Here is a 20,441-nt window from a genome sequence, read left to right on the forward strand (position 1 = left end):
TGGTAAGTAAAGATACTATTTCAATTAAAATATGGCAACAATAGAATTACACAGACACACATATGGTAGGATGATGGCATTGGTAGAAAGTATAGATATTAAATTTTAAAGAATTTCTTTCCTTTTTATTCTTGTCATATTCATGCATAGTCCCAAAACTAAGCTAAAGATAATTATATATATAAGTTTTTATGAGATTCCTTCCTTTATTTTATCTGCCATTCAATTCATGAAATATTCCATTTTGTAGAAGGTCCATCGCTATTATATAGAGACTCCCTGAGTAAATGTGAAAGTAAGTGCAAGTTGGCATGCATTTGTGAAAAAGAAAAAGAGCAAGGGAGAAGAATAGAAAAGAAAGAAACTGATTGAATAGCATCATTTGAAGAGGGAATGTCATCAAAAGGAAATGTCACAAAGGAGGAGAGTCACAGGTAAGATTGACAAGTTCTACCAAATCAGAAGGATTTTAAAAGCCAGGCTAAGAGAAAGGAAAGAAGAAATGCCTTGAGCAATCCACACGGGCCATGAGCAGGAATCAGGTAACAATTAGGAGGCAGTTCAAGGAGGGGTCAGATATGTGTGATCAAAATCAGGTGAGAGTAAGTGCCAGAAGAGACTCCTGGCCATTTGAGCAAAGATGAGGTCAGCTTCTAGATGGCTGTGGAAGCCATGCAAGTCAGCAGAGTCGGTATGTAAATGAAATCGTAGAATAGGCCATTGGAGTGGTAGAAGAGCCGAAGCACTGAGAAACAGGACCTGTATGTGCATTGCATGACGGAACACCTTTTCAGTTCTGGGTTGTGGAAATTGAATGCCATTTCTGCCTAGTTAGTGCCATTCACTCTATTTTTACCTAACATAAACATTGTAATAAGCATTTTTCATCTACTATATTTAAAGATAAATGTATGTCTGAATTTTACTTTAATTAGCTTAAAAAGACCTATGGTATGTTTTCTTCCATCACTGCTAAGACAAGACACAACTGTTTTGTTTAGATTGGAGGGCCACGCCCAGAGGTGCACAGAGCCATATGTGGTGCTAAGAATCAGACCCAAGTCAGCTGCATGCAAGGTAAAGCATCTTAACCTGCTATAGTCTCATTCCAGTCTAATATAAAACAATTTTACTACCTGATATATATCATTTCTTTCCTGACATTATACAGATTTTGATCATATGGGGGAGATGTCTCTGTACATGTTTATATAGACTTTCTCTTTGGTATCTATTTTGAATGCTCAACTGCTTCTCAAGTCACAAATGCATTAATAATTCTGTTTGTGTCCTACAATTGGTATAGCTGCTCACAGACTGATTGCTATTGTTCATCAGAGAAGACGCAGAGAATGAAAACCATTTTTCTTTCCAAATGTTTTTTCATAGCATTTACAAATATGAAAAGATTAAAAAATTGGAAATGAAAATGGAACAGAGCCTCTGGCTGATTGGGCTGGTTGTTTATGAGAGTGAAACATCAAATCTGAACTAGAAGTCATGACACCTGTCTTGAGTCCCAGTCCTATAACTTAACCTCTCTGCTTAAACAAATTCTCCATTCTATATCAATTCCCCTACCTTAAAATCCAAGTCTAGCAGTTTATCACAGTGGTTGAATGAGATATGTATCAGAAACAGATTTGGGAACTGCAAATGACAAAAAAAGAGAGGACTACTTCAGTGGTCATTGCAAGATTTTGAAGATGTCTCTCCTTAGAAGATGATGAGAGCATAAGCTAAGTCTGAGTGCCTTGCCAAAGTCTCACTCCTTCACTTTGTGAGCCTCAAAAGATCACAGTACATTATTCAGGGACTGAAATTTTTATAAATAAATGGAAGAATGTCTTCGTCTGAACTGTGCAAGGAACACAAATATAAGGGCAGCCTTGGGCCTGGGAGACAATACAGGGGTTAAGGCACTTGCCTTGCATGTGGCTGACCCCAGTTTGATCTCTGGCATGGCATTATGTTTCCTGATCAGAGAGCCGGGAGTAATCCCTGAGCACCTCTGCACACGGAGTTGAAAGACCAACTAAAAAGAAAGGCACTTTACTGGAAGAAATCGAAATATTTTTCTATTTGTCATCAAAGGAGGAAAGAAACAGAACAAGGGATGCTTCTTGAAGGCACAAAAGGCAAAGCGATAGATTTTCCCACTGAGCCTCCAAAGGGAGGGCAGTCCTCCTAACATTATGACTTAACTCATGGAGACCTATATTGAAATTCCGACTGCAAAACAACATAATAAATTTGTGTTGCTTTAAGCCACTGACTTTTGGTTCTTTGTTATAGCAGCAAGATGGAAATAATATACAGAGTCATTATCAGAATGTTTTTCTAAGAGAAATATGTTTTTGTTCACACAAAAGTATGCACACACAAAGTAGTAAATGTAGGCCTTTTGAATATTACAATGCAGGTAGCTTCTCACTTTACTCTGTCTAGAGTTAATCCAAACAATAACCACACACACACACCCCACTCATACTTCCCTAAAATTGCTCTTATCAAAGTGAATAATATCTAGAGCAAGCATTTAAGTTATTAGCCAATGTGGGAGAGTAAATAGGGTTGTTATTATCAATCCTACTGTGTTAAGAGCTATGTGTGAATATTTCTCAGAGACCTAGACCCACTGATATTTTTTTCCTGGTTAATTCTGACATTCAATCAGTGACACATTTCATTCATTTAAACACTCTTTTTTCTCTGAAACACTTTTCCTCCCTGGCTTCCAGAATACCGTACCTTCCCTGCTTTCCACCTTGTCTGTCTGTACATTCCTTTCCACTTCCATCACTGACCTTCTCATTGCTATGTCTTAGGCTCTCTAATGTGTCTATCTGCTCTTGCTATTCTCATATAGGGCAACGGATTTAAATACTACTTATTTATCAAATGACTTTCAAATTACTTATCTTCAGTCCTGATGTTAGGAGCCCATATTTATGAATATGCATTTCCACACAACTCAAGATTAGTATATTGCAAATTTGTCTCCATATCTTCCTAATATGTTCTTCCTATAGTCTATCCTATACTGGTTGTTACCACTTTCATTCTTCCAATTTGCTTAAGCAAAAATCTCTGCAGTAACCCTCAGTTCCCATCATTCTGGCATAATACACACTCTGCCATGTAGAGAATGGCCTTATGCACCATTGACTTCCAGTTCTGCTACCATGTCATCTTTGAGATGACTAAGCAGAAAAATCTCACTGAAAAATTTACTATTTTCAAATCCCATTCATTACTAACTAGCTTTAAACATACAGCAAGGAGCAAGGTGAAAAGTATTAGTGTGGAGAGAAAAGATAACACAACTAGAATGAAGTCAAACAGATAAAAACACACCAAACCTTGTACTGTGCAATTTTCATATCTGCTTCTTTATATGTCTCCTCCACTGATGGTGTAGTAAAATAGCAAAATAAAAAAATCAGTGTTGAACAAAACTGGGGGCTGCTGTTAGATCAAGCTGAACTTGAATGATTCCAATTATTGGCTATACCTGGTGATTTGGATAAATTGCCAACATGAAGGGAAAACAAAGATCACTCTCAGCTAAGAAAACCAAAGACATCAATATAGGCTCTTGCCTGGCACTTATGAATGGGAGTAAGAAACTGAATTTGGTTGGAGAGAAATATGAAACAGAATAGTATGAAATAAGCATGTGCAATATGAACTGATAGTAAATGCAGATTCCTGACAAAATTTTAGGACATGGGCTTACTATAGAGACAAAAGAATGTCAATTTTTGTGAGTATTATTAGAGTCATTAAGAGAAAAAAGGTTTATTCTAATTTAGAAAGAATTATATGGACGCTTCTCAAAAATTTAGAAAATGAGCTCCCATTTGACCCAGCAATACCACTTCTGGGAATATATTCTGGAGAAGCAAAAAAGTATAGTCGAAATGACATCTGCACTTATATGTTCATCGCAGCACTGTTTACAATAGCCAGAATCTGGAAAAAACCCGAGTGCCCAAGAACAGATGACTGGTTAAAGAAAATTTGGTACATCTATACAATGGAATACTATGCAGCTGTTAGAAAAGATGAAGTTGTGAACTTTGCATATAAGTGGATCAACACGGAAAGTACCATGCTAAGTGAAATGAGTCAGAAAGAGATAAAAAGACATAGAAAGATTGCACCCATCTGTGGAATATAAAATAACAGAATAGGAGACTAACACCCAAAAATAGTACAAATAAGTACCAGGAGGTTGGCTCCATGACTTGCAAGCCGGCCTCACATGCTGGGGGAAAAGGCAGCTCGGATAGAGAAGGGAACACCAAGTAAAATGTGATTGGAGGATCTGCTCGGGAAGGGAGATGCGTGCTGAAAGTAGACTATAGATTGAACACAATGGCCACTCTATACCTCTATTGCAAACCACAATGCCCAATAGGAGAGAGAGAACAGGAGGGAATGCCCTGCCACAGAGGCGGGGTGGGGTGGAGGGATGAGATTTGGGGGTGGGAGGGATACTGGGTTCATTGGAGTTGGAGAATGGGTACTGGTGGAGGGATGGCTTCTCGAACATTGTATGATGCAAACACAAGCAAGAAAATGTGTAAAACTGTAACTGTACCCTCATGGTGATTCACTAATAAAAAATAAATATATAAAAAAGAGTTATGCTAAGATAGGAAGAAAGATAGGAATATGCTAAAGATAAAGACAGGAACAGGAACTATGCCAAACATAGGAATAGCAGCTATAACTTGAAGACAGAACTGAGGCCAGACCAGAGGGCATATATGAATATTAAGTGGACAAAACTTAGTTGGAAAATGTTTAGAAGAATTTGTCTGTGTGATTGTAAGACAAATACATAAATGAAAGAGTATATCACATATGTAACTCTAATGTCAAATAATAGTACCATTTAAATAAAATGGACAAGAAACTAGATTGTGAGCAATGAAGCAAAGGACACTTCAAGACATACTATGTTTGAGAAATCAGTGGATGCCGAAGTATAGATACAGAGCAAAACGTTGGGGATAGGTTGGAAGTTGGCTATTTAGAGACAGTGAAGGGTTTGTAAATGTAAGTACCATAGTCTCTACATACAACTCAACTTGAAACCCAAGTTAATAATCTCAATGAAAGTATGTTAACAAATAAAAAGGTAAAAGCAGAACACACGGCAAGGATGATATGGGATGTAGTGGGGTGTGTAAAAGAATGTTCCATGAGAATCCAACGCTGAGTTGAAAGAGGAGAGTCAGCCAAAAGAATAAAAAAAAGAACAGAGATATTTACAAAAGAACCAGGTGAGTCTAAAGCAAAGGATCCCAAAGATTTTTGACCCTTCTTTTCAGAAACCACTCCATACGCCCCTGAAAATATACCAATATTCAAACAACAGAATGTGTTCCCAAACTGCAACAGAATTTACTACCACCCCCCTGGATTATTCTCGCACCCTTATTCACCTGTGGGCATTGCCACTTTGGGAAACATTGATGCAGGACCTATGGGAAAAGTATTTCATAATGGTAGAAGCCCTGAGAAGAAAGCAATTGATTTAGTCACTAACTATAATTATTTATTTATAAATGAATAAATAAGGGACAGGCTACAGAAGGTGTCAGTACAAGAGTCAATTGATAGTATATTAACAAGATACAATAAAGAAATATGTTTGGAGATAAATGTGGTATTCATGGGTGCACAAGTATAGGGATTTTGGACATTATAAGGCTCCAGGAAAGAGAAACTGATGGTGATGAGGGTATTGAGGATCATTTTTCCATAGAATTAATAAATGAAAACAATGAATGATCAAAATCAGAAAAACAAAATTATATCAAAGTATAAAAAGATGTTCAGTAATCAAGACTGAACAACAAATGAATAACACAATGAGGTAAAGTTCAGATTTCATATAGCAGTATTTCCTTTTGATGGATAATGGAAAGAAAACATTGCAAACATGGATTCAAGGTAGGTCAGTCTGCTTCATTCCAACAGGTTTGCCAGCTATAATTGAGTCATCATCATCATCATCATCCCGTTGATCATCGAATTTCTTGAGCAGTCTCAGTAATGTCTCCATTTGACCTAGCCCTTTGATTCTTTGATTCTACTCATCCTTTCCAATGGTGCTGCATTGAAGGCTCTTTCAGGGTCAGGGGAATGAGACCCATCATTGCTACTGGTTTTGGCATATGAATACGCCATGAGGAGTTTTCTTTTTTTTTTTTTTTTTTTTGCTTTTTTGGGTCACACCCAGCGGTGCACAGGGGTCACTCCTGGCTCATGCACTCAGGAATTACTCCTGGCGGTGCTCGGGGGACCATATGGGATGCTGGGATTCGAACCCGGGTCGGCCGCGTGCAAGGCAAACGCCCTACCCGCTGTGCTATCACTCCAGCCCCACCATGAGGAGTTTTCGAGGCTCTCCCATGTGAAAAGGAAACTCTCAGTAGCTTGCCAGGTTCTCCCAGAGGGAGAAGTAAGCTATAAGGTTACTTCTTTCTTTTGGAAGCTTCCTGGAGCTTGGATTTATAGTCTCTGGATGTTGTCCATTGGTGGAATTACACGGTGCGGGGGCAGTCCCTGGGTGTGACTGCCTAGCTACTGGAAAATGGGGAATCTGGGTGGAAGAGGCCCAGTCCCTATCTGAGCAGGCTTGGAGGTCTCAGCGCCAGGTCCCACACACCTGGGTTCCTCTGCCAGTTCCTTCATGCATGAGGTTTAACTGAACGTGTGGAGAGGGGCCTTGAGCATGCCTTTGGCTAGACTCCGGAGGTCGTCGGCCGCGGGAGCTCTACTCGGTGCAGGGAGGGAAACTAAGGCCCATCCCCTCCGAGGGCCCCCAGCAAAGACAGCCAGGCGTGGGGGCGAGACTCTCTTTGTCTTTTTTTTTGAGACTCTCTTTATATTTGAGTATAAATCATATTTTCTGGATCTAGGAGAGATGATGACAACTGATGCTTCTAAAATAGCTGAACCTTGTTTGTTTGTTTAGGGGCCACTTTCGGCAGAATTTAGGGGAATATGTTTTACCTGGGATGGAATCTGGGGCTCCTTCAAGCAAAACTTGTGCTCCAGGTAGTTTCACACTGCTACCTCCCCTACCCTCGCAGGCTTTTTGAAGATAAATGAAAGAATTTCTGTCCCTAGGGGTCAGTTAGTCCCCAACATAGCATTTTTCCTGATTATTTACTGGAAACCTCATCCTTCCTTATAGGCCAAGGAAACATTTGAATAAAACCGTACAATGGAATCAAATCTGTCCTACATAGAGTCTGCATATACCTTCATATCAAGAGGGTCAGATTAACCTGTAGGAGGCAGTGCAAACAATGAAAAACTCTTCAGGAATCAACTAGAGAAAAACATAATCAAATCTAACTACATATAACATCATTTTCTGGTAGGCGTCCTTAAAAACCAGGCAGAGGGGCTAGAGCAATAGTACAGCCAGTAGGGAGTTTGCCTTGCATGCGGCTGACCCAGGGTTCAATGCCCAGTATCCCATATGGTCCCCTGAGCACTGCCAGGAGTAATTCCTGAGTGCAAAGCCAGGAGTAACCTGTGCAAAGCCAGGAGTGCATCGCCGGGTGTGACACCCCAAAAAAGAAAAAAAAACAGGCGGAATATATACTTCTCTGTCAATTGTGACTCAAATGTCCTCTTGTCCACAGGACATTAGGTTTATGTGAAAAGAGCTAAGTATATTTGAATAGTCTATGTATATATGAAATTTTGTAACATTTCGACAAAGTGAAAGTGAACAAAGGAGCTAGCAAAAAAAGTCCATTTACAATGACTTCATTAAGGAGTCATACCTGAGCAATGCCTTAATGAAATGGTAATGAGGTAAAAACGCACAGCCAGAATAGGCATTGGAGAAAACCCTCTAGAAAAGGCAGCTAATAAAGTGATAATGAGAAAGGGAGAAACTTATCTCCTCATGCTGACTTACATTCCCTTTATTTGGGATGACAAATGATATTAAAAGCACATTACTTAAATATTGGAAACTTCAAAGGGGGGAGGTAGAAAAAAGAGCCTAGAATCGAGAGGGTGGGTGGATGGGGGAGGGGGAGTGAGAACAGAGGGCTAATCATTTAAATGGGGCTACAGAGTTCATGCCACCCTGAAAGGGTGCTTACAAGGTTTTCATTAGTTCAAATAATGTGCACACGTAGCATTTAGCAAACAATCAGCAATGTGTGGCAGAATCATAATTATTTACTGATAATGAGGAAACTGATTAAGATGCCTATTCAAGATTATCCAACCAACCTTTGTGAGAAACGTAGATGGAAACTTAATTGAAGGCTGAGTCACACAAACTTTCTCACCCTCATCTCCTTTGTTCCACTTTACAAGAGAATCAGTCAAGGATGGAAAGCATAACCATGCCCTAAAACTCGTTTCCCTAGGGGAATCTTTAAGCGTATAGAATTTTCCGTCTCATGCATGAATTAACAGCACCGAATAAATCACTAATTAAATGTAACCACTATCTTAAAAAAAGAATCAAAGACAACCAAACCCAGTTGGATCCCTGGCACCACATGGTCCTGCAAGCGCTGTGAGGAACAATTCCCAAGCACAGGGCCGGAAGTAACCCTTGAGGACTCCCAGGTGTCATCCAACCTACCTCCCACACAGCATTCCCCTCCCCGCCCCCAAAACACAATGAGCCACTGAAAATGTGAAAGTTTCTACCAATAAACTCAGTTCTGTATTTTCTAAATTCCTTTTCTAGTGTGGTTTTGAGAAGACCTCCTTCATAACTTTTCAGACTGCTGTACTACAGGCCAGAGAGGGCATTTGCCTTGCCTGCTGTCCACCCACGTTCAATCTGCAGCACTCCCAAACGGTGCCGTGATCCTTGACAGGAGTGTTCCCTATCAGCAGAGTTAAGAGTAATCCCTGTGAGCAACTGGGTGTGGCTCAAAAGACCAAAAATCAAATAAATAAATAAAACAATAAAACCTCAAATTGCTCCACTAAGCAAAACAAAGCTATCTTTAAAAATGAAATTCTAGCAAGTCTAGCAATTCCACAACTTTTTATTTCCATGCTTTTCATTTTCAAGACTAAAATAACTTGCATTTATTTTTGTTACCTAGTATAATGCTATGATGCAGAACTCCACTAAGCTCCTTTATGTGGAAATTACTAACACGTATGTAGAATCTGACCTGGTTTGGGTGTGGGACAGAAAACCTTCAAGCATGTCCACTATTTACTTACATCAGCCCATCTGACATGATATAAAGAAGGTTATAATTATATTTTCCCTAAAAGATATAAAGCTAACTTCGTAGAATGAAATGATGATAAAGACATCTCTATAGAGTACTTTTTTTTTTCTTTACAAATCAGATTATTGGGAGAAATTTTCTTCGGAGACTGAGAGTAGTAAATAAGCAGCCACAAAGACCCCAGCAGCTGCCATTTTCTAGAAGTCAGCAAGAAGCTTCAGGTACGAGTGGTGGTGACGGCAAATCCCAAGCCCCACGGGACAGGGGAGGAGTGGGCCCTTCTCCTTCCTCCCGCCTTAATGGGACTCCTAGATGTCGCCACATCTGGCCACTGGCCACTTAAGCTCCCACACGGCCACGATCCAGAGAAACACAAATGAATCTCAGACTTAAGCAACTTGCTGCAGAGATGGCCCAGAACTTTGCAATGAGCCTTTTCCACTGGGCTGCTCCAGACGGGGGCAGGTACTGTCCCTCCGCCTGCCCTCTAGGAGCCCTGGTGGCCACCATTGTCTAGAAGTCAGCAAGACGCTCCAGGTATGAGTGGTGGTGAGGGCAAATCCAAAGCGCCACGGGACAGAGGAGGAGTGGGCCCTTCTCCTTCCCCCCACCCTGATGGTACCCCGAGATGATGCCACATCTGGTCACCATCTACTTAAGTTCCCACATGGTCATGATCCAGAGACACACAAATGAATCTCAGACCCGAGAAATTTGCTGCAGTGATTTCTTCAGACCCTAATTATTAAAATTTTAGAATTCTTAGAGTGTGAAGCTGCTCTTGTGACCGTGCAACATTATATTGTATCCATAACAGGCAGGCAATAGCAAACACATTGTCTAGCATTGCATTTTTGGCCGGTATGAGGGGTGGTCTCGAAATATCAAAGATAACTAGAGAAGAAAGTATTGTGTAAGTTGTCTGCCACACAGGACAGGGAAGGTGTGTGGAATGGTGGGGTACTGGGGATTTTGGTGGTGGAAAACGTGCACTGGTGAAGGGATGGGTGTTTGACTAGCGAAGTTCAAACAGGAAAGTTTTGTTACCGTATCTCACAGTGAATCAATAAAAAAATATAAGCAGCCACTTTCCAGCTCTGTTAAAGATATTGTACAAAGGACTGTTGAGTTTCATTGTTTGTATACTATTCATGATTCTTCTGACAGAAAGTTTGATAAGTTTGATAGTAAGCCCTACTTATTCATGGTATAAGGCTGGTGTTCCAAAACCCCAGTGTTGCCTCAAATGGCCAATAGTAAGGAATTATATATGAACCACTTTTCTCATTCATTCTTATAAGCAGCACTCATATATATATATATATATATATGTGAGTCATGTGTATATATATACACATGCATATATATATGTGTATATATACACACAGAAATATACATACCTATGATAAACTTAATTAGGTATAGGAGAAGATTAGCAATAAAGTATTACATCTATAGGCTGAAGTAAATGTTCTGTGAATGTGCTTTTTTCTTTTGCTCTCAAAATACCTATGGTACATAAGATTTTTGTGCTGTGAATAAGTGCAAAAAGGAAAACCACAGAGCAGGGGGCTACTGCCATTATATGATGGAGCTATGGATCACTTTATCAGCACCCCATTCATGAAGAGTCATTACGGCTTGGATCTAGAGGCATTTTCAGTAGCAAAACTATATAATGTGAGAGTACTACAGATGCGTACTTGCAACAGTTCTTGAAGAAGAGAACAAAAAAGCACTGCCAAATCAGAATGAACAAAAGTCAGATTGGATTCTCTGGAACAAAGAAACTCTGGGGCATGTAGAACAGAGTGAAGGTTGACTGACCTTTGATGGAAACGGGCTTCGCGTGGAATCAGAGGTGGTGACATAAGCAGCCTGTGTGTAGGCATAGCTCTTGAAGCGAGGCTTCGGTGATGATGGAGTTCGCTCATAGCCTTGTGCTAAACTGACTGTAATCTGCATGAAAGGGGAAAGAGAAGGGCAAAGTGGAGAAGGAAACTCATGAGCAGCCTTGGAAGGACGGCTTTCCACTGTTTGAACAAAGAGTATTAAATGGAAACAGCGACATGGAAAGTCCCACTCTAAACACACAGAGAGATTTGTGGAGCTCAATGTCATGTGGAGAACAAAAATAAGATGGAGCAATGTAAGCATAGGGAGTCCAAGTAGACACAACTGTAACTAATCCCCATATGGGATAATACTCTTCCACTGGGCAAGTGCAGGTACCAAAAGTAATTTCCTCTGAACCCAAATCAAGCAAACCCTGAATTCATCAAGTCAATACCCTGGAAAAGACTGAAGCTTTCATAAGCTAAAGATAGGATGAGCTGAGCAGAGTGAGAATTAGACCTAAAACCTGTCCACACCTTCAGAAGAATTTTGGCTACAAAATTTTCTCACTGTTTGTGTTAAACAAGAAAACACCTCAAAACAACTATGAAAACACCTCAAAATCTTGCTGCTGGGAGTGAGAGCAACCATGTAACGAATAATCTCCACTGGGTTCTGCAAAATTAATAAAGAAATTGTATCTCCACTGATTTTTTATTGAAAGAAATAACTTCTCTAAGGCAAAAAATATTCATATGGAAGCAAGTTGACACCCAACTGGGAAAATATTAAGCAGAGTGCTTGTTTTTGCTTTTGTTCTATTTTTTCTATTCCCTACTTGATGAAAATTTTCACATATGTGATTCTATATTTTATTTCATTTCATATATTAGGACTAAATTATGTGGTCTGTATTTGTATAATATGGTGTATATAAATAGGAAACTACTATATCAATGTGCCCTTAAATCAATACTATTGTCATGATCAGATGAATATGAAAGGCTCATAATCCATATATATGTATATATAAAAATATATGGGTATATACATATATATAAGTACATACTAGTGTATGTAGACACATGATGCATATACATATACAAATTACATGTATATATACACATATAGCATGCTAATATATTTCTGTATACATACTCTATACATGTGTACACATGTATATGTCTAGTATTAAATAAAATAGAAATATGATACATAAAAAGCACATCAAATAGAAAATATCTTTGATATTATTTGTGCTTTTAACACTTACCTGTTGAGAATAGTGCATTTGATGATGTAACTGATAATGTTCTTCTCTAGTAACTTTTGATGTCATCCTTGGCAACCTTTCCACTTCCTGGATGGCTTCAATGCTCACTTGCTGAGGCAAAACTTGGAACAGTGATGTGATATACATTAAGATGGACTTCTTATCTGGATAAGTGGTGGCAACATCTGTAAGCAAATTAACACCAAACATCAATTTTCGGTTTCTATATTTGATTCTCTGAGAGGGAAATGAACAAATCAATGTTACAGGAAGAAGACAGATTAATGAGCACTCGATTGTCCATGACTGTCCTCCAGAGACTAATTAGAACATGATAATCAGGCTTAAAATGTCCTTCCAATTTGGCAGACCAATGAGATGAACACTAAAGTTAATTTCTTTTCCTTGTTCACATAAAATCTTCATTCCATGATACTTTTTCCCAAGTCAAATTGCCAAACTAGCCCATCTAAGAAAGTGGTTTTCATTAGATAAGAAACAAATATAAAAGTTTACATCTTCCTTTCCATGGACAGTTATATTAGTATGTCAATTAAAATGGCACATTGGTAATTAAACAATTACCAAACAGCTTAATGCCTTGGCTTCTAGTTTTAAAAAAAAGCTTGTATGTCCAAGTTCACTTTTTTTGCTAGTGGTTATATATGTAAGGGATAAAATGTATTGAATTGAACCAAGTATTTCCACAACAAAAGTGAAACAATAATATACTATATAGATCATAATATGTATTATTGTTTACATATATTAAAATATTAATTTAGGGGCCATAAATTATACTGGTGTGGATACAGACCAGGTATGATCCCCTATACCTAATGGTCCCTAAACACAACAAGCTGTGGCCCTGTATACATCCCCCCAGCACTTCCAGGGTATCCTGGGTAACCCCAGAACCACAGGAGTAAACAGCATCGCATCCTCAGACTGTGAACAGAACTGCTGGTCCAGTTAAGCAAAAATCCCAGGTGAGGCACACAGATATCCTAAACACCATTTGGGATATCACCCCCCCCAAAAAAGAATATTTGTTTATATGACAGCACACCTATTAAAGTTAAGCATTAGCTTTCTCCTTAAATTCTAGATGGTTCAAAGTTCTTCATAAGAAATCTGACACTGTGTCCTTTGACACATGCAGGGATGAGAGAAAACCATCATTTCACCTCAACAATAATTTGTAAGAATACAGAGTAAGTAGTAACTCTTTCCAAACGTTCTTTTTTGATGTGGCATTACAGTGGATTACTCATTCCAAGGGAAAAATGTAAATATGTAACCATTTATGTGAAGTATACCATTAATCCCATAAGTGGTAAAACTTAAGTCCTGGAAGGTGGCCAAGGCAACTTTGCAGCTATATGTGCCTGAATTTTCTTTATCTTGCCACAAATTGATCTTGTTTTGTTATTAGGAAAGGATTTGCTTTAAGTTACATATAAATACTTTGGTCATGCGCTCTGATTCGATACACAGGAATATCCATTTTCAAGTCGACTCACATAAAACACAGTTGAGCTAATCAGTTCATCCACTCACAAGTAGTGGTAATATGATCAATCAGGGCAGCTAGTTTTAAAGTAATTTTAGAAAGAGTTAACAGAGAGAAAACTTAACTAATGGTCCCACGTTTACATCTCTCTATAGTTGAACATGGCACTTCTCATTTTTGTGTGTGTGTGCATGAATCATTTGGCCTTTTTCCTTCATAAAACATTTTCCCTCATAAAATTTTATTGGTTGTTTAGAAGATCAGTACATAGACATTTAAAATTATACACAATTCTTGATATAGTATTGGGAATCTAATTACCCATGGACTAACAACCAGGTACTTTAAAAAAAATCAGAATTGTATTCTGTAGGTCAGGGGCAGAAACAGATAACCTGCACAGCCAACAAGCTCCCATGGGATGCTGAGGATGCTGACATGAAGATCACTTAGGGAACAAAATTGGTGGAAAAAATTATTGGGGAGTGAGGTGCTACATTATCTACAGTTTCGTTGTCTTACCCTGTCTCTTTTCAATAGGTATTTTTTTTAGAATTTTAACTGCAGAAGGATGAGAGGTACAATGCTACACAAACACATTCTGCTCTTATTACAACTTAATTATTAACCAACAGACAGTGAAGGTAATTTTTCACAAGTCTTTGTAAGGAAGCATTAAATGACGATTTCTGTGCACGGGCACACACACAAAACTCTTTCTTATTTGGCTTTGAAATCCTGAAACTCAAATTGTCGCTTTCATTTGGTAATTGTCAGGTGTTCTTTGTATGGTGGATACTATATATCCCTGTAACTGGACATTCCAGAATGTTCTCTTCCTTCTCACTGATAACTAGTCAGTTTTATGATGAACACTATTGAAGACTGCTTATTACTGAGTGCATTATACAAAACCATGTTGTGAGAAACACAATGGAGTTTTTAAACATGGTGGGCATCTATTTACTACTGAATTCCACATAAACATGCACAAATATGTTTGGCCTCGAATATATTCCATGATACAAGAAAATGGAGGCAAATTAGATAGCCTGAGAGATGACTTGAAGGGTTTGAATTTATGCTTTGCATGCATGAGCCCTGGATTCATTCCCAGTAATGCAAGACCCCCTGAGTACTGCCAGATGTGAAACCCTGCCCACCAAAACACAAAGAGAGAAAGACAAATTGTAGATCAAACATGGGGCTAGGCAGAGAGGTAGTATCAGAATAAAGGTGCTTTCCTTGCATACAGCTGCCCCTAGTTCAAATCTGTGACCCTGCATATGGTCCTCAAACCCAGTCAGAAGTCATCCCTGAGCAAAATCAGGATTAAGCCCTGGGCATAACCAAGTGCAACCCAATACAAGAACAAACCAAAAAAGAAATGTTAAAAATTCAAACCACAACAAAAACAGAGACACGGAGAAGAGAATATGGCTCAAGTGGCAGAGCCTGGCCTGTGTTTCTCTCTGTTTCATCTCTGACATCACCTGGCACCCCATCTAGCACTACCAGGTATATCCATTAAAGCAAAAAATATATATATATAAGGGTCAGGGAAATAGTTCAAAGGGCTGGACTACCTGCTTTGTGTGCATGGGACTCACAGGCTCAATCCCTGGCAATGTATGATCCTGTAAGCAAAAAATGGGTATGTCCCTCACGTTCCTAGTACCTTTGGACTTGATCATCATTAGGATGGCAGGCGCCAGGGCTGATCCATCAGACCCTTACAGATGAGCTGATCAGCCCTGGAAATGATGCCTCAGCAACACCGGGGAAATCCACAAAAGAAATTATGCTAACATATAATAAAATAGAGCAAATGTTATTTCTAATGCCCCATACAAATGTCAAAAAGTATCACACATTTTATTCAAAAAGACATATTTTATGTGAAAGCAAATATTCCTAACTATCAATCACTGCAATTAAGATCAAGTAATTGACCATGCTGTTGACATTTTGCCCAAATAATACATCATCCCATCTCTGACATTGTCAGCAATACCAGTAGATGGAATTGAGTATCTCTCTTTTTAACAATAATTTATATATTCTAAAATGAATTGCATTTCTTAAATATATTTAATAAAGAGCTGTTATTTGAAAATATATTGAACAATAAACTAACAAGAGAGAGAATTCGTGAATTCTACTTAGACTCCAGAATACCAGAAGGAAAATTGCTTCATTGTGGATATAACTCAAAATGTATTCCTCTAATTGGTTTGATAAGTACTCTAATGTGTTCATAAAAATAAATTATGTATTACTGGAGGACCAGAACATTCTTCTTGCATAGGGGCCTGAAATAAGTCCACAGAGGACTTCGTTCATTGGAAATGAAGGAATTGGGAAAGGGTATTATTCCAAGCCATAGAACACCATGAGCACCTTGATCAACAATCAAGGATCATATTTTGGGTCATTATGTCTCAAAATAGTACCTCTGGGTATCTTAGTCACAGAAAGAATAATGATTAAAAAAACAGCAACATAGTATGAGAATAACAAATGGTGGATAACAACAGAGCTCGAAAGCTGGTCTTCAAACTAAGTTTAGCAAGGTTGGGGGAGGATTGAAAGGGGAAAACCTGAGAAGACAGAGAAATTCAGACACTCTGGTGGAGCAGGAACACAGTATGCATAAAACCCTATCGTTAACAGTACTGTAAATCACGTCACTTTAAATGTTGATTTAAAAATAAGCAGATAGTATGCAGAATAGGGTCAGGTTAAGAGCAAACTAGATAATTTGTCCTGAACACACTAGGTTTGAGAGTACTTTTGAAAAAGACCGTGACACTGCCAAAAATGCCTGTAAAATAAAAGTTTTTAGTGCAGAAGGGATTGGAGGAGCATAATAAAAGAGAGGGCAAGAGAAGTGAGGATTACCTTCTAGAAGGGTGTTAAAGAATTTAAAATGACCATGTAATAAAAGCAAGGGAATACAAGACCAATTCTAAGGGGGAATAAATGACTCACAGAATTCTCTCTTTCATGCATGTAAGAATTTATTTTTTAAGTAATTTACAGTAAATAACTCATTTTATCTTTCCAAATGCATGCTCTGACAACCTGGACCATTAACAAAGAACCAATGTTCTTCCACCATCCCTGAAGGCATTTCTATACTGGCCCCCAGTCTTCAACGCAGTAACTGCTCTAAGACTGAAATCCATTTTGAACACCAGAAACATACTTAAAAGACTTACATTTAAAGACAAAATTCTTGCAATTTAAAAGGATAGCAATCTCTAATAATTTCATATATCTCTATAATAAACCTTGACAAAACCTCTTTATTCATTGAATTCTAATAAAAATCTAGAAATATCATGGAAATTAAATAATTGGCTACATTTACATGGAAGATGTGCAAGTGTTTAGGTACTTGCCACCTGTTAGATTCTCAGCACCACATACCCCACCCCAAGCATCACCAGGTATAGCTCTAGAGTCCCCAAAATTCCCATGTAGATGTCTCCAGAGGTTCCAGAGTATCACAAGGTGGCCCAAACAATCCCAGGCACTAAAGAGCCACTGGAGCCGCATTGCATTCTCACAATCTTCTATGGATCCACCGATAGGGCATCACCAAGACAGGTCCTCAGACCTCAGAAGGATCAGAAGCTGAACACACCACGTTCCAAAAAAAGATTTCATTAATTTTCCTACATACATAAATCTGTAACATTTGGGGTTTATACAATGGTGAAAGTTTTGCTTAGATAAGTGCTTTTAACCACCAGTCCTCCAACTAGTGCAGGTCTGGAAATACTGAAAAATGGAAGACTCGTGATATACACACCATTCATAAATAGCCTACACATGCCAGAGACAGCAACAAAAACATCACCTCGAGAGTCCTGTGAGTAAACAACGCACACCAATGAATTGCAAATATTAGCAGTACAAGGCAATTGCATATACAATACCAATACAAGAACTCTGACAGATAAAGCAGAGGCCAGGAACAGTTGTCCATCTCAGGAAGATCTGTATTTTAGTGTCACTTCTGAGATGGAATAAGTTCAACAGTTAAAATAATAGTCCCTTGAACAGAAACAACAAAGTGATCATGAAGAGTCTGTCTCTGAAAAGGGAACCAGATGCATCAAGTAATCTCAGTGGCGAACCACTCCGAAGACAGTCGAGCTTTAAGCTGCTGACTTAAAAGCAGAGTTCACTCGCAGAAGTTCCCAAATGCTCTCAATTGCTTCACTTTACTGTGGAGGATTTTCTTCTGTAACAAGGTGTTCTGGAGGCATACTTCCCTGTGAAATGCTCTCTCCAGCCTCAGACGTTTTATTACTTGCATTATCCTCTGCCCATTTACAAAAGTAAGCATCAATAGGCCCATTAGAGCTTTGGATATGAAGTGCGATGGACTCGGGTGTAGGACAAAAAATATTGCAGAGACTGTCAGCTGGAGTTTTAACTGCAATAGCATTTCGGTTCTGAAAATCTGAAGTATTTTGAATATCTTCTAAGGTCACATATGCTAGTTTTGCATTTTCGTTGTCATCTACTAACTCCATCAACTTCTTCGCAGCAGCCTCAGTGGACTCATCCAAAGCTTTCTCCACCTCTGCTAACTCAGCAAGTTCCTCCTGCTTAGTCTTTAGTAGGGTGTTGGCTTCGGTATCTCGAAAGTCATAACCTAGCCACTGAACATGGTCCTTCGACACTGTCTTCAGCAGGCCAATTCCACTTAAGACACTCGAGACGTCATACACCCTCCGTTTCTCTACGCCCAGTCTTGATACCATCTGACTGATGCTGACCACGCCTTCAGGATGAGCTCTGACCACCTCCATGAACTGTGCAGTGACCTGGCTCAGCGATGAGCATGTACGCTGTCGCTTGACCCCGGCAACCTTTTTCAGGGCCCCCCCAGCTTGGGCACTCCTCCCTTCTGCGGGGGGCGGCTGGGGCCGGGGGCTCACCACCTCCTCCGTGGGTCTCCGGCCGAGGCCGGGCAGGTCGGGCGGCGCTGCTGGGTTCAGACTCACAGCACCAGCACTGGGGGCAGGCCCCGGGCCCTCCATGGCGAAGGCTCTCCTCAGCAGAGGCGCCCCAGTGCTCAGGGGCCACGCACCAGCCCAAATGGGGTCACGGATCACCACCTGGCCAGGCCAGCCCACAACTGACTTCGTTACTGCCCCAAATGTTGTCAGTCCTTACATGGATGACGGGGGATGAGGGGGAGGAGCACGTCTCAGACGGTCGCCATCTTCCCGTCATGCATGCGCTGTTGAGATTCTGCAGCGTGTGCGCCCCCGCCACTGTAACGAGGTCACCAGCACGCCCCAGATAGCCAGGATTGCTCTCGCCGCCACCTTGCTTGCGCATGCGTATTTCAGGGCATTTCCCACAGGTGTAGCATGAACAACATGCCTCAGGATGCCGCCGTCTTTCTTTCCCGCCATCTTTCTTCCCAGCTATCTTTCTTTCCTGCAATCTCTCTTTCCCACCATCATTCTTTCCCACTATCTTTCTTTCCCGCCATGTCTCTTTCCTCCTATTTTTATTTCCCTGCCAACTTTCTTTCCCGCCATCATTCTTTCCCTCCATCTTTCTTCCCCGCCATCTTTGTTTCCCTGCCATCTTTTTTTCCCGCTATCATTCTTTCCCGCCATCTTTCTTTCCAGCCATGATTCTTTCCCTGCCATCTTTCTTCCCCGCTATCTTTCTTTCCCGCCATCTCTATTTCCTGCTATCTTTCTTTCCCGCCATCTTTCTTTCCTCCTATCTTTCTTTCCCTGCTATCTTTCTTTCCTGGCATCTGTCTTTCCTGCTATCTTTCTTTTCCACCATCTTTCTTCCCTGCTATCTTTCTTTCCCGCAATCTCTTTCCAACCAACTTTCTTTCTCACCATCTTTCTTTCCCGCCATCATTTTTTTCCCGACATCTTTCTTTCCCGCTATCATTCTTTCCCTCCACCTTTCTTTCCTGCCATCTTTCTTTCCCTCCATCTTTCTTTCCCGCCATCTTTCTTTCCTGCCATCTATCTTTCCAGCCATCATTCTTTCCCTCCATCATTCTTTCCCGCCATCTTTCTTTCCTCCTATCTTTCTTTCCCTGCTATCTTTCTTTCCCGGCATCTCTCTTTCCTGCTATCTTTCTTTTCCACCATCTTTATTCCATGCTATCTTTCTTTCCCGCAATCTCTTTCCCACCATCTTTGTTTCCCGCCATCTTTCTTTCCCGCTATCATTCTTTCCCGCCATTTTTCTTTCCCGCAATCTCTTTCCCGCCATCTTTCTTCCCACCATCATTCTTTCCCTCCATCTTTTTTTCCACCATCTTTCTTTCCAGCCATCTCTCTTTCCTGCCATCTTTCTTTCCCGCCATCTTTCTTTCCCGCTATCATTCTTTCCCGCCATCTTTCTTTCCCGCTATCATTCTTTCCCGCCATCTTTCTTTCCCGCCATCTCTCTTTAATGCTATCTTTCTTTCCCGCCATCTTTCTTTCCCGCTATCATTCTTTCCCGCCATCTTTCTTTCCCGCCATCTCTCTTTAATGCTATCTTTCTTTCCCGCCATCTTTCTTTCCCGCTA

General features: G+C 39.9%; 1 protein-coding gene across 1 annotated transcript in view; it reads right to left on the bottom strand.

Annotated features, from left to right (window-relative positions):
* The window catches only part of DMD (dystrophin), a 2,715,231-nt gene that overhangs the window by 1,695,624 nt on the left and 999,166 nt on the right, over positions 1-20,441 (bottom strand). The window contains exons 9-10 of the mRNA XM_055122927.1: positions 12,358-12,542; positions 11,076-11,207 (exon numbers count right to left, since the gene is read on the bottom strand). Coding sequence (XP_054978902.1) covers positions 11,076-11,207; positions 12,358-12,542 — 317 coding nt within the window. The remainder of the gene's footprint in view (positions 1-11,075; positions 11,208-12,357; positions 12,543-20,441) is intronic.

Source organism: Sorex araneus, chromosome X (assembly GCF_027595985.1).
Source record: "Sorex araneus isolate mSorAra2 chromosome X, mSorAra2.pri, whole genome shotgun sequence".
In the NCBI taxonomy this organism is placed as follows: Eukaryota; Metazoa; Chordata; class Mammalia; order Eulipotyphla; family Soricidae; genus Sorex; species Sorex araneus.